The sequence below is a fragment of the Paralichthys olivaceus genome, chromosome 16, assembly GCF_024713975.1.
Source record: "Paralichthys olivaceus isolate ysfri-2021 chromosome 16, ASM2471397v2, whole genome shotgun sequence".
Classification (NCBI taxonomy): domain Eukaryota; kingdom Metazoa; phylum Chordata; class Actinopteri; order Pleuronectiformes; family Paralichthyidae; genus Paralichthys; species Paralichthys olivaceus.
Window position 1 is genome coordinate 3,652,226 of NC_091108.1, and position 15,026 is coordinate 3,667,251.

At 42.0% G+C, this 15,026-nt stretch overlaps 1 protein-coding gene across 14 annotated transcripts in view; it reads right to left on the bottom strand.

The window, feature by feature from the left end:
- pard3ab (par-3 family cell polarity regulator alpha, b) overlaps positions 1 to 14,144 on the bottom strand; it is a 187,419-nt gene extending 173,275 nt beyond the window's left edge. For 12 of the 14 annotated variants that reach the window (XR_011238733.1, XR_011238734.1, XM_069511046.1 and 9 more), the window contains exon 1: positions 13,708 to 14,125. Coding sequence is in view for 11 of the 14 variants with exons in the window: in XM_069511046.1 (XP_069367147.1) it covers positions 13,708 to 13,827 (120 nt within the window). In the remaining 3 variants the exon portion in view is untranslated. Of the gene's footprint in view, positions 1 to 13,707 lie in introns of all 14 variants that reach the window. The other 2 variants (XR_011238735.1, XM_069511045.1) reach the window with 2 other exon arrangements.
- Positions 14,145 to 15,026: the final 882 nt, after the last annotated feature.

Here is a 15,026-nt window from a genome sequence, read left to right on the forward strand (position 1 = left end):
ATACAAAGCCGAAGGAGGTCACAAAAGCGTATTCATTAGCTACGAAAGCTAATCTTACACTTCACACATGTATTTTATGTTACACAAAAATGTACAAAAGCTTAAGTGTAGTCCAAAAATCCTTATCGACCAGGCTCTAGTTATATGTTCTGTTTTCAACTTTGGAAATGTATCCTCCTGTGCACAACACAAATATCAGAGGTACTAACAGCATCTCGTCTGACCCTTCAAAGCTTCGACCCAAGCTTTAAACAGAGGAAGGAAATATTGTCAGAGAACCAGACATGACTGATTATGTGTTGAAGGCAATCGGTTAAAGACAATAACCAATTATCTGGTTTGCTGTACACAAACAAATAATTTAAGTCATAACTTCTACATCATATTTGATTGATGGGTGCTTCAACAGTACGGATTTCGCATGCTCTAGTTTGACGACTGTGATTCTGATGAAAAGGATTCTGCAGTCATGTGTGAGCGGGTCAGGAGGGAATCTTGCCATTTGTTTGAGGTCCAGACACGAGCGGGTCCAGAATGACCCTGAGGGCTTTTCCTGTGGTGACACAGCAGGTCAGGCTGCTGCAGTGGCCGTGTAATTGGGAAATAAGTAGGACGAGAGACTTTGAAGCTGGAGTCACTTTAAATGTAAATCAAGTGACACAAGCTTTTAACGTTTATGCTCAAAATCACTTTCAGCTGCACAGGGTCAGCGGCTAAATGCAGGGATGATGTTCATGTCCAAATACACCGATTTTTTACCCCCGCAACCACAATTCATCTCATTCACGGAGTGAAATTAAGTAAATGAGAGGAGGGGGGAGTGCTGACAACATAAATCATCTTATTGATTAAAACAGGTCTAGTTATTTTTCTTATTCATTTGAATACCCAAAGCAGCTTTTCCAGAATAGAATCTTATTAGGTCTGTTTGGGTTTAGGCAAAAGCTCAGTCATGGTTAGAAAGAGAGAAATGTTTCCATTTTCCTAACCACCTTAAGCTTTTCTCGTGGGAAAAGCGAAATGAATTATAGGAAATGTAGTTTATTTGTTTGTTAGTGCTGTTAGCTGGCACACATCTTTCTAAGTAACAGAGGATCTGAGCGAGGGGAGTGATTTTGAGACGGAGTTTCATTGACAAAAACAACAATAAAAATAATTAAGAAGATTACATCCAGACAATTCTTGCTGACCAAGTTGGAATTTAAGGGGACTGTTGGAGGTATGAGCTCTACTGAGCGCCATAGTTTTCGTCTGCGTTTATACTGATTCACAAACAGTGGAAACACTAAGTTTATAAGATGTTTTGTTGCCTGACATTCACACCCTGCTTCTCATACATCCAGCCATTTTCATTTTAGATTGGTGAACGACTGGTTTGGAAGACTTATGAATAGAAATCTGTTCTTTCCTTCATAGAGTAATCTCAGAAGTTACACAGGAAATTCCTTCGTTGTCTTGGCTCACATCTGTACTACGCATATACGTTTACTGTAGGAGACGTGGGTGCAACAGAAGAGTGAGCTGCAGAGAGATGGGTAGAGATTCTGGGCACAGTTCAATACATGGATCAAGACGGTCTAAATGGGGCGCTTGTTTCCAACAAATGGCCCTCTCTTTGAAATGCCAGGCGTGTTGGGTTTGGTGTCCTAATTCATGTGTGCGAGAGGGCAAACGTAAGAGCTGAACGAACACACACACACACACACACACACACACACACACACACACACACACACACACACACACACACACACACACACACAATCTTGCCTGATCATGTCAAAAGAGGCAGCAGTCCCAGGCCAAACCTGACACAGTTCATTCACACAGGAAGCTTTTTATCCAGCGAAGGCCCTTTTCTGCCTCAACTGTCACCGCTGATCTGCTGCATTTAAGTCGCTTTCAGACTCTGAGTCGCTGTTTATCACAAAGGGCTTTTTAAAATGGCTATTTGAGTTCAACTCATTCATGCAGAATAATACTGAAGAGGATGTCTGTGCAAGCTACAACAGTTGGGCACAAGAATTGAAATATTTCAGCGTGAAAAGCATTTATCCATCCACATCCTGCAATTTCACATTTTAATGGGCTGTACCAGATATTGGAGTATTAATACACACATGCAGGGAAGAAACTCCACTAAAACATCGAGAGAAAATCTTAAAATTCTCATTTGCATGCAAGGTCTCATTGTCCTTTTGTCATTTCCTTCAGTGAGGCAGCACTGGATTCTTGTTGCATGAAGAAACTTCAGCAAATTCTGACAGACAACACAAAAAAACTAAAAATATCTAATCCTTGTTTTGGCTTTAGGCTCTGCAGCAAGAACAGACTCCCTGAACTCGATCAAGTCTTCCCACAGCGATCATTTGCTCTATATCATCCCTGTCCTTGTTTTGTGTTTCACTTCATCTCTGTTTTTTCAGCTTTGGTTTCGTTTGTTCCCATGGACCACGTTCTACTTTTAAATGTCTCCTACACTGTCACATGTCCTCAGATGTTTCTCCACCGCAGCACCACTGATGTTCTTCCCCCTTGTTGTGGTTGAATGACACTATTTCTGGTTTTACCAAGTTGTGGCTGCGTACTTCATCTTTATATTCCCCCCACTGGTGACGACTGTCTGAACAAAACAAGAGACGAGTATCCAAACAAACAAAGCGACACAAGATTTGACTGTTTCCACATTTAACCTTCCTCAAAGTACACAACTTCATTATGGTTTCCACATGTCTGTTCGACTGTCAAAACAATTCCAGAATATATATTAAGCTTTAAAGTTAATCAGAATTTTCTGATGATCATTAAACTCAGATCTCTCAGTGATTTATGACCCTTGTTGTATTTCAACATTTACCTCGATATCTCCATAAAGAATATGGTGCTAGAGGCAATAGGTCAGGTTGTCCGTCCATCACATACTTGTGAAGATGATTTGTCAAACACAACTTGAGGCAATTTGTTCAGATTTGGAGACAGTTGGAAGAAAAGATGAATGGATTCGATTTTGGTGGTTGAGGGTCAAAGGTCAAGGCGACCTCACAAATCCATTTTTTCCTCATGAATGCATTACCTTGAAAAAAGGTCAAAGGTCGAGATCTGATGGCCTCACAAAGCATGTTTTTGGCCTCTTGAACATGATATCTTAAGTCAGGGTTTACAACCCATACTGTGCCAGGCCACCAGGGGGCGATCAAGATGGTTTGGCTTTGCTTGTTTTGAGCTGTCTTAATATATAGTCCATGGTCTGTCTGTATATCACAGCATCTATAGTCAATGATTGCAGTGAATGTGAATCACAAGGATGCAAATTCAATTTAATGCACTACCAAGGCATGTGCAGCAATCTAATTAACATGTGCTAACAAAATATATGCTCACTGCAGTTAATTGATTACTTAATGGATTTCATTTATTCGCCAGTGTATGAAATAACAAAATAGTGTCTGTACAGAAATTTCAAATTTAAGTTTCAAGTTCTAAAATTGGCAACACAAACACACACTGTGGAAGGGGTCGGGTGAATAGTTTACACATAATCCAGTGTCTGGTTCTGTCAGTTCAACGTGACATGTGTGCAATGGTTCAAGGGAAGTTTACAGACGTGCAGACAAAAGGTAAACCACAACCTGCACACAGTCGACACAAGTAACAGGTGTTGAGAGGGAAACAGCTCAACTTCCTGACAGCTCAAGTAAGGACAAAAGGGAGATGCATGAAGTCTTGCATCACCGGCTGGTCAGTCGGGAAGCGGTTTTTCCTGTTGAGGAGCATGTGCCTGGCTTACAGTCGAATCTACAGCTGACAGAAAACCTCTCGGGTTTCATCTGAGAAATTCAACTTTTAAAAAAATGCTGTGATCAGAAATCGGAAACTTACATTTTTAATAAAGAGACTATATTTCCTGTTATTAGTCTGTCTGTGAACCTTCTTCAAATTACTGTCCAATCAGGTTCTGGAACACGTTCAGTGCTGTGAATCCCTGATTGTGTGATTATTTCAACACCTCTCAGTGTGAACAGTGAATATTTACTCGCTGCACAGGCTGCATTCTGACAAGTGCAGACCAGCCGTGTCAAAAACACACCCAGGAGAGAATGAAGGCTTGGGATCGTGAAGGCAGCTGTGGATCAAAGCCTTTCTTTCTTCTGTCAGAAACTGGAGGAAATGCCAGCTGACATTTAAACCTAGTGGGCAGATATCAACATGATAAACTGGCAGCACTCTTGTAATATTTTACAACTGGAGCCAATTCAACAACCATTATGCATTTATTTAAAAAAAGGCTGGTTCACACAAAATCAAAGTTGTTCAAATTCAAGAACAACGTGGAGATGGAAAATTCAACATACAAAATATTTACATATATATATATATATAATTTAAATTCACATTATTTTAAATCCAACATACTGCACCGATGGATTGTGGGATCAGCCATATTAAACTAAATTAAAAATACCAAATGTAAAAGTAGTGTCCTGATCAGATTAACTACAACCGGGGGCAAACACGCTTTTGTCCTAAAACTTAATTTTCAAACTGAAAATATATTTTAGTTCTGTATCAGAAACAGGAGGCTGAAAAATTAAACAAAGTTTTTAGCTTCAGCGCTGGTCGTCAAGTCTCGTCTGATCAGGAAGCCCGTTTGTACTACAACCCCCCTGCAGTGTTCAAGCACAAACGGGGTCAACAGCGTTTCCAAACGTCTGGAGATGTGTGGATAGAAGGCGTACAAGTACACAACAATGATTAGTTGTGTGGATGTAGCCTCAGCTCGTTGCCTCCTGAGCTGCACCAGGAACCAAAGAGCCCAGCAGACAGAGAGGAGGGAGGTCACACACATGAAGTTCAAAGCCTTCATGTCGCTGCTCTGCCCAAAGGCCAATAATCATCTGTAAAAGGCAGAGCTCTCGCTTGGCCTGTCCTATATTTAGAAGACAAAGCCTCATCAGCCTAAGTAGTGAATTCAATTTCATGGGACGTCATTAATCTACACTCATAAATCATTTGTGCTATGCTAATGTGGGCTCTTCATTCTTCCGAGCAGCATGTGGTTTTCCGTGTCCACCCTAAATACAGCGCTCGTCAAACAATTTGTATCATGTCGACGCAGGACCTCTATCCCTTTCAGAAGCATTCCGGTTTCCATGGAGAACACGCTTGGCAGGTCTGAGCTCTGCATCTCTACACCACCAGGTTTTGTCACTTTGCTGCAGGCAATTAACAGCTGGATGAGAACAACAGGCTCCGTTATGAGATTTGAAGTGAAATGAAAATTCAAGACTCTGACAAAAGAAAACTCGCAGGAATTTAAAAGGAAGAAATTAATAAATCAGCATAAATAAAAGCTCCAGGCCACAACTGCAGATAAAGTGGGAGAATAACAGAATAACAAATCCCCAGGCTTGATAAAACCTCCAGGCTGCTCTACACTATATCTGAACTGCTGTTTGTTCGGAGTCCTCACATTCCTCAGGGACAATCCTCTCCCTGTGCTCCACACAGTGAGTCCTTGACATTTCAGTCGGTGTCTGTCCACTGAGGGGACAAGAGACACCAGCGCCTGTGAACAAGGTCAGTCTGAGCACTGGAAACAAACGCACAGTCATTTTATATTGAGCTGATTCTCTGCTCTCATGTGAATCAACACAGAGCAGATACAGGGAGGACAGATGTAGAAGTCAGTGATTCCTCAATGTTCGCTTCAACATTTTATGGCCATATAACAAATACTACTATCAATATAGACTCTGACCTTTCCATGTGACACAGCACATTTAATGCACCTTTGCTTTTGTAGCTCAGGCAATAACTTCTATTTATTACTAACCATAGAAATTTTTGGGATCAGGAAGTTTTGGTCATGATTTTACTGTTTATCCTTTTTTTTCTGTCACGCAAGATTAGCAGCCAAAGTTTGTTTTACAGCCCAACCAACTCATCCGATGGCCGACAGAAATCTTATTTATAATAAAGTTTATGGCTAAACCGTAAAAATCTAAAGCCTCAATAACATTTCTTTGTCATAAGGGTCTGAAAAGGATATCTTAGGAATTACTTACAAACCATGTGTCAGCATCAGCCCCAAAGAGCCTCAAAAGCTCCATGAGGTCTGGGTTTAGTTTGTTTACAACCGAAACCTACATACAACCCGAAGTATTCAACTCTAATCTACTGTGAGTTTTTCCAGTTTAAAATACTTTCTACTGTATTCCAGAAGTTAACATTGACCTTCTGGATTTCCTGAACTAGAGAAGACCATTTTAAAAAGGTAAAAGCTTTTCCATAATCGTGTGCCTGACATAAAACGACAAGTTGATTAAGAGACCCAGGAGAGCTTTGTTCCTTCCTGCTCTTGGAGACAACGTCTGGGCTTTGTAACCTCCACAGTTATTATGGGAGAAAGCTGACGACTACCCAGTTATGTTTGGCCGGCTTAGTGTAACTATCAGTCAAGACTGTTTAAATGTTGCCGTCGCTCAAACCACAAAACTCCAGAGTAAATTCAACCTGAGCTGGAAAAAAAGCACATGGATGAATACGACGCACTGTTCTGGAATTATTTAATGACACTGTTCTGTAAGCAATCACTCACAAGGCTAATAACTTCAATAACATGGACTCCAATTTTCATTTCTTGCCAGATGTTTTATGGTGTTGTGTGTTTGAATGGTGAACACAGAATATCTTTACTGGCAAAAAGTTGTACAGCCCAACTTCAACAACACTCACATTTAGAACCAGGGTCGTTAAATCTTCGAGGTCAAATCATGTTAAACTCACACTTGCGGTCGGCGTCTACAATGACCGTATTCTGCCTGAAACACAAGCTTCCTCAGCATTACACCCTGGCTTTCCACAAACAACCCTCTGTGAAGACACGCAGAGAATCTCTTTCATAAATAAACTCATGTCCAACAGAAAATCCTGGTCCGCAAAGATGGATAAAGCAGAGCAGAGCGATGTAGATATCATTAAATGTTTTATAAGCTTCCTCTTCCTTCTTCCCTGCACCAGTTTACATTCAGCAGCTTCCTCCGTTTATGGAAAGGAGGCTTCGGCTAAATCGAGTGGAGGGAGCGGGGGGGAAGCTTGACCTCAAAACACTAACCCTGTGACGCGGGCAAAAAAAATGACTTCAAGTGTGGGTGATAATTTTGAAGCATCAGTCATCCATTTACATGCCGTCAGTCAGCCTCTGGCCTAGTTTGTACGACGGGCCTGCCGGGGGGATCCTTCGCCATATGTAGCCGGCTCTGATGCACATGGTTGGGGTGCCAACGCTCAGCTGACTGGACCCATGCCAGGGTCCGAGTAATCTGTTTTCATTGCACTCTGTAAACCACTTAAGCTCTCTGTATCATTAAGTATTATGATCTGCACTCTCATTAACTCAGCCTGTCCCCCTGTCGCGGTCAAGAGTTCAGTTTGCAACGTGTCGCACTCAGGGAAACCTGTGAACCCTCAATGAACGTAGTGTCATTATGTAAACTTTAATACCTGAGCAAATCTCAAATGAGTGGAATCAGTTCTGGCCCACAGCGAGCAAATCTATCACTCATAAGTCTACAAGTCAAAAGAAAAGACTGTAAGGTCTCTGAACGCATTTTCAAAGTTTCGTCAGTGTTTGTGCATGACTGCAACAACATTCCTTCAATGAACAGGCTTAATATATTCATATATCATTTAAAGTATGTGGCAATCCACATCTAAATCTAAACTAATCTCAAATCTTCTCCCTTCAGGGTTCTGCATGCTTCAAAAAAGCAGATTCATGAAAAGTCTTGTCCAAATATTTCTATAAGACAAACAGGCAAACTCGGCCGGCAGAAAGTCTGTGTTGATAGAAGCGGTCGTGATGTTACGGTTCATGCTGGATCCCAAGCGATGTGGGTCATCGGTAGCCAATGCTGATATTAGGTACCTTCTAGATTTTACCAGACTTGTAAATAGAACATTAAGTTTTTAATGGAGCGGGCTGAAACGTAAATTTGCATCATCTGAGTTTTGAGAACAAGATGCTCAGCGGTCTGCACAGTTGAAGAACTTTTTTCATGGCACATCTGCCAATACATCCGGCATACACCCGTCTGCAGCACTGACATTTGAGAGCAGAAAACTAACCCGGACAAACACAAACCTGTCAAGCTTTGTGACCTGATCACACCTCACCGAAACTTCAATATTAATTTTGTCCAAACCCGGCATGGCCAGTCGCGTTCTATCAGGGTCAACTTGGGCATCCACACTCAAACTGCCATGTTGCATATCAAATTTATATTGTCCAAAACCTCTTCAGGATACTCTCACATTCAACTAGCTGTGGCAAGATACTGTATCTATAAAAAGGCCCCATGAAAGATGCAGATGCAGAAATACTTTAATCTTCTGTTGGGGAGTTTCTGCTTTGAACTTTGCAGCCTTTTGCATTACTGGTGACTTTCATCCTATGCAACTGTTACTGTAAACAGCTTCGACCAACAGCACAAGCCTTACTTCTGAAATTGTAAATGAACTTCAAAAGGAAAATATTGGTCTTCACACTGTGTGATGTCTGCTGTCAGCATTTCACAGCCTCCGACTTCCCTTCAGCTGCTCAGCTCTGCTAATAGACTCCATGCCACGTTCGCTCCCTCTCAGGGAAAACCCTGCTTGCTACTCATGATCATCACATCAACATGTCAAATAGTGGTGAGGATTACAACTCACTTATTCAGAAATTACTGACATTGAAGCAGCATTATTGAGCTGTAACTGAAACAAAAATAAATTCAGACATGCAAATCACACAGCGCAGCAAAGACTGTGGGAAAGGCAGATATGCAGGCGTCATCAACCAGCACAAAGAAAAAGCTATCATGTAGCATGCTTCATGTCCTGAGGAAAAAGATTTTATGCGTTACAGCTGATGACTGCATCATCTTTCCTGTTTTTCAAAGCCTTTTACGTAATATTGGTAATATTATACAAAGTGCCAATCTGTGTAACCTCATGTTTCTCTACAGCCACATAAGGCTTCTTTTCTGCACTTTGCTCCAGTGTGTCTTCAAGTGACTCCTTTAGGAAATGAAATGCTGTGCTGGGTCATGTTTTAGGACATTTTTTCACAGTAGTCTGGTCAAGGGCAAAGTCAGCGGCCCAGGGATGATCAGCGAAGCTTTTAATCCTGCACTGTGCCCGTTTTGGAAGCAGGAACCCCTGGCTGGTACAGTCTGATGACATGAGGATCAAACAGATGAACTGTAAAATGATTTGGGCTCATAAGACCCGGCCGGTATGAAGTTGATCTACTGCACCTACAGCAGTGGTATAAAGCTATTTTAGATTTCTTTGGGACAAAATTACAACGAGCTATAACAAAGAATCTGCCCAGAATTATCTGTGATCTAGTTTTATTTTGATATGGCAGGTGAGATAATGGATATCAGATGTCATTATGCCAGGTGTACTGATATCTTGGCATTGAAGGAGACATATCGTATTCATATTCAGCTTGATTCTGGCATCGTAAGCAAAACAACAGATCAAACCGTTCAGTGATGTAGCAGAGGTTAAAACTCGAGGGTGTTTGTTCATGTATTTGCAAACAGTAAAAAAAAACTGACGTACTGATGGTTTTGCTCAAGAGTCCACATGCCCGCGCGTTGTCCGTTTATCATGCATATGCAAGAACAGGTGTCAATATTGTTTCCTGGCAACTATGGTAATCAGCTGCACTTCACACAAACAACAGATCCGAACATCCAACAGGTGTGAGATAGAGTGGACCAACTCTCGTTTTGACTCTGTCACATGCGTCTCAGGAAAGCATGACTTGGATTCTGCGGGAGAGGAACGCTGTACTGACTCTGTGCATTCCCTTGACACTATCGTTCCTCGATCTTTCATTATCTTCACATTGACTTTAATGTCCCTTTCATGCATGCAATTAAGTCGCTGTTTCTGAACAAAATGAGGCCAACTTCAAAAGTTGGAGCTTTTGCTTTGAAGATGTGGCACATTTCTGCTGGAGAACGTGTTCATTTGTTGGAGAATTAACGTTACTGCAGCAGTTCATTCTCACAGTGAGCAGGACTGCGTATCCTCGGGCCCTGACACCATCAGAGGCAACCTGCACCAACTTTTGTGGAAATCCATCCAGGAGTTTTCTCAAAATCTTGCTTACAAACCAACCAACCAACTGGAAATGGAAATAAAGATAATCATTATTATTATTATCGGTACCTAAATGTGAAGTAAATAAAAAGACAACAGAAGTAGTTTAAACCACATATTACTTCTTTACCCAGACACAACACCAGATGCCTGCATCTATTTGTCCGCTGGAGATCAAAGTCATTTTGAATCCGTCAGCCTCGATGGTCAAGTATAAACACAATAGCTCCTCCAGAGGAAACTCCAGCAGTGTGAAGCTGTGAATGGAAATCTGCTGCATGGACCTCAACGGTCCCGACACCTGATACCACCACCCCCCCCGGAGATTCTGGAGGACGAAGAACAGTTAAAAACAGACAAAACCCACGTTTCCTCTGACACGCCAACATTTGCGTCACTTGAGGGTTTGGAGCATTAAACCACCAGACAGTTTTCCAGTCAAGGGTGTCATTTTAAAGGCTCGCCACACTTAGTCAAATGGGTGAACATTAGAGAGGATCTACCCCGTGATCTGTGGAGGGAAAAACAGCAGTGGAGGATAATCCGACACCGTTTCATTTCTCAAGACGTTCTGATATTCGGGGAGAAAGCTGCTCCCTCTCCTCAGTCCAGTCACATTTCAGGATGAGCATGTGGTACAAACAGTATCTGAATGCTCATCTTCCTAATTCCACAGTTATGAGGTGGTCGAGGACCCTCAGGAGTGGACGGCTTTTTCCTTTTCTGCAGAAAGCATTCCTCTCTAATGATAGGGGAAGTTACGAGAAGGTCCCTGCAAACACTGAAGCAGGAGAAAACACCCAACCTAAATATGGGCCTCTTATTAAGACGGGCCGACCCCAAAAAGAAAAAGAAAAAAAAAAGCTGTGATCTTCAACACAACATGCGATAAAGGACACGAGACATGAAACTGCCCTGCCTCCGTCAAATGATATGTGTGCTGGGTGGGACTGGAGCAATAAAAGCAGATATGAGGTGATGAAGAGACGAGGGTGGAGATGGTTGTGTGTGGAGCAATGTTTTGTTGTGGGCGAGGATCATGAAAAGCTCTGAAAGAAAACAGAATAAGTCACTTCCAGCAGCACACAGACACAAACCCTCCTCTACAGAGTTTTCCAGACAACTGACGTCCTAAACTGTGATAATAACACCTACTACGAATGTCTACACCCACACAAACACATTCAACTCTTAAATCAGAGCCGTAACGAAAACTACACCAGTCTTTGTGAGTATTTTATCTCCGTATCAGTAATAATCTCGACCCGAAAACGTAGATCTCGATGTGATGTGTGTGTGCTGGTGTAAACAGGAAGCGGATTGTTTGCTCTGCTCGGTTACAGAAAACACTACGAACCAGAAGCAATGGTGAAAAGTAATTTCTTTTCTTGGACCAATTATAGAGACGATATCGGAATCTGAAATGTCTCCAGCTCCGTCGAAAAAACATCAGCGAGCAAACAAATCTATGTCCCAATCCAACACTACATCTCTGAAGAGTATTAGTTCCACAAGTAAAACAGCGACGTGTACTTTGTGTAAAACTGCAGTTTCAAGTCTTCTTTTAAAGGAGGTAGTTGTTTAATCCTATATATATTTATTTAAATTCTTTTTCAGTTTTTCGAATGCACTGGTGTCAGAGCTTTGCTGCTCATCAGCCAGGAGTAAAGTCCAGGTATCAGAATCTGTATCTGGAAGGAAAAATGGCAAATAAATCTTTATTTTTCCTGCTTTTCGAGACTAGAACGATAAAATCAAAAAGCATCTAGCATCATGAAGAACGGAGAGACAGGTTCAGATCATATCGGCTCTTTATACCTGCTCAACATCTCAACTACACAGAGACGTTCTCCTCTCTTCCGTCTTCTCACACTGAATTATTCAGGGAGGAGAGGAGGATACGACTTCTAGGTCACTATCCTGGGAACAAAAAGATAGATACGTCTTAAAGTTAGCACACGCAACTGCAAAGCATCAATTATTTATGAGACATGAGGAGCTGCTTTATCATATTTGTACCTTAAATCAAGGCTGGGCGATAAAAATAAATTCACCGAATCACAGACATCATCAAATTGAACTAAATTTACTGCTCTCGCAAAAAATAGTCCGTGTCGTAAAATGAGGATATGAATTATCTCATGTAAGATTCGGATACTGATGAATAATGGAAGGATTGAAAATGGGATTTGTTTTACATTAAATACAAACATGAGGAAACATCTTGTCTGTCGGTTATAAGAATATAAAGAATATAAAATTCTCAAATTGGAGGATTTTTATCAACATTGAGCTCTGGGATAAATATAATTTCTAATGGGCCTATTGAGGAAACGTGTAAGAAAAAAACTTCTTCATCGACGTGCACAGTGTTTTCATAGTTCCGATCAAAATACTTTGAATCTAAATGTGGATGTGAGTTATTCAAACTTATATTTATAACTTCAGTGTTCGGAGACTGATACAGAAGCTGAAAACTTGTGTTTCCTTTAGTATTTGTTTGGATAAATAACTTTGATTGTTAGAAGCTCCTGTGTCTGGTCTCTTCTGAGAACACAGTTCACAGGTTATCTGCCGCTACCCCAACACCAGGCAGCAAGTTTTCTTAGGTTGACTTTTATCTCTTGAGATTTATGCTGCAGGTTCTTGCCTCCTCTGCCTCCAGTCAGCTGGGAGCTGCGGTTTCCCTCCTTCTATCCTGCAGGGCCTGGTGCCTTGCTCAGACTGCCGTGCATTCTCGTTTTCTCCTCGAATACAAACTATGGTGCAAACAAAACTCAAATTTTTTTTTAAAAACAGTATTTAAAAAAAAACGTGTGGTGTTGCTTTTCTTCGCCTTGCATGAGTGAAGTCATCTCCTGGCTGGATGCTGCAGCTCACCCTGCAGGCCACTCTCATGAGCTCAGGCTGGACAAAGACAAACTTCACTCTGGTTTCATTTGTCGTGATACAGGTTAAATATAGATCGGAGCTGATGCTGTTACTGATTCCACTGCTCTGCCCTGAAGCCTGGTCGGCTCGGTCTGCAGCTCCACTCCTGCAGCCCGCTGGCTAACTTGCTAGGAGGCTAATCCCTGCTGGCAACTTCTCTCACGGGGCATGTCCGCACGCAGGCGCGTATTTGCGCACAAACGCCGCTGAAACTTAAAAACATTTTACGCGTCTTCTCTCAAATCCTCGGCCGCGGTGGACGGACCAGCTTGGTCCCGGAGCCCCGGAGGAAGTTTGCAGAGGGGGTTCGCGAGCACAAGAGCCACAATGGCGGTGCGCGTTTTCTTTGGAGGCAGCAAAGCGCACGGCGGACAACAACAATGACGCACAGGCGGACTCGCTGTGTGCATGTGCGCAAGTAAACTCAAAGTAAACTGCGCAGAGAACACAAAGACTCCTCTTCCCTCGACTTTGCAGCGGCTGTAAGTTTGCGCCATGTTGACTGCGCCTGCACAGCCACCCTTCCTCCTCCTCCTCCTCCTCCTGCTGCTGCTGCTGCTCCAACATTGTTTCCAGAATAACAAAAGCTGCAACAGGAGCCATGAGAGCGACACTTACCTTGGCGATCGCCTTCTTGTACCTCATGACCGCCTGCTGGATGAGCGTGAGCACCTTGATGTTGCCGTCCCCGCACGGCACCACCACCCGCGTCCGGCCAAAACACACCGTGACTTTCATGGCTCACGGTCCCGGGGTCTGCGCCCAGAGATCCGGAGTCAAACCCGCGGCGGCGGCGGCGGAGGAGGAAGAGGAGGAGGAGGAAGAGGAGAAGCCCGTGTGGAGGCAGGAGGAAGGAGCATGGGTTTGTCGTCTGTTCGTCTTTAATCCGTCACTGGAGCGAGGAGCGCGGCTCTTTACGCGTCGCTCCGCCGGACGACATTGTTCTGTTTCCAGACCACCTGTTTGTCTCTCTCTCTCTCTCTCCTTCTCTCACTCACTAGATACCAACCTCTCTCTCTCGCGCGCGCTCTCTCTCTCTCTCTCTCTGCTGAGCTAATGCTCGGTCATGTGTTGCGTTCAGGTGCTGCTGGGACGTTGGGACGCAACACTTTCTGACCGTGGAGGTAAAAGTAAAACGTGTTCAGTCAGACTGACGAAAATATAAAAAACTACATCTATTAACTATTCACATGTTTGGATATTGATATAAGAATAAATTTGGATATGTAGGGAAATATATATATATATATATATATATGAATATCCTTAAATTTAAATATAGAATAGTTCAAAAATGCTTTGATATAGATTTCAATATAAAATAGTTATAAAAAGCTTAGTTATACATATAAAATTGTAATGAAAATACTTGGATTACAATATTTATATATATATATATAAATGCTTGGATATTAAAAGAAAATGGATGTGACATAGATATTAAAGAGTTAAGATATAAATATTAAATAGATATTAAAAAAAAAGCTTAGCTATGGATATAAAATATATACATACATGCTTAGAGATATTATATAAAGTTAAATAATACTTGAATTTAAAAATAATGCCAAAGTGTTGGATGCACTTTTCTAACAAAGGGGCTGAATTGCTGGGAAATCACATCTGGGGCTTGTAACTTCTGAAGGTGGATTTTACGAGCAGCCCTGAATGCATCAGGGGAGCAGGGGGGGCACAGTGGGTCCTGAGGTGAGGATGGAATCAAACATAGAAGAAAATAATAAGATATTAAAACCAGAGTTTGAGTTCAGATTTAGACTCAGTCATTAATTCCTTCACACATCTGTAATGCAGCTGTTATGAGTTATATATATATTTCTCCTCTACGTTTCCTTTTCTGAAGCAGTGATATATATGTGTGTTTCTTAATGACACAGCATCATCCAGTGATAAAAGCCTCAGGGCTTCTCCAGCACCTG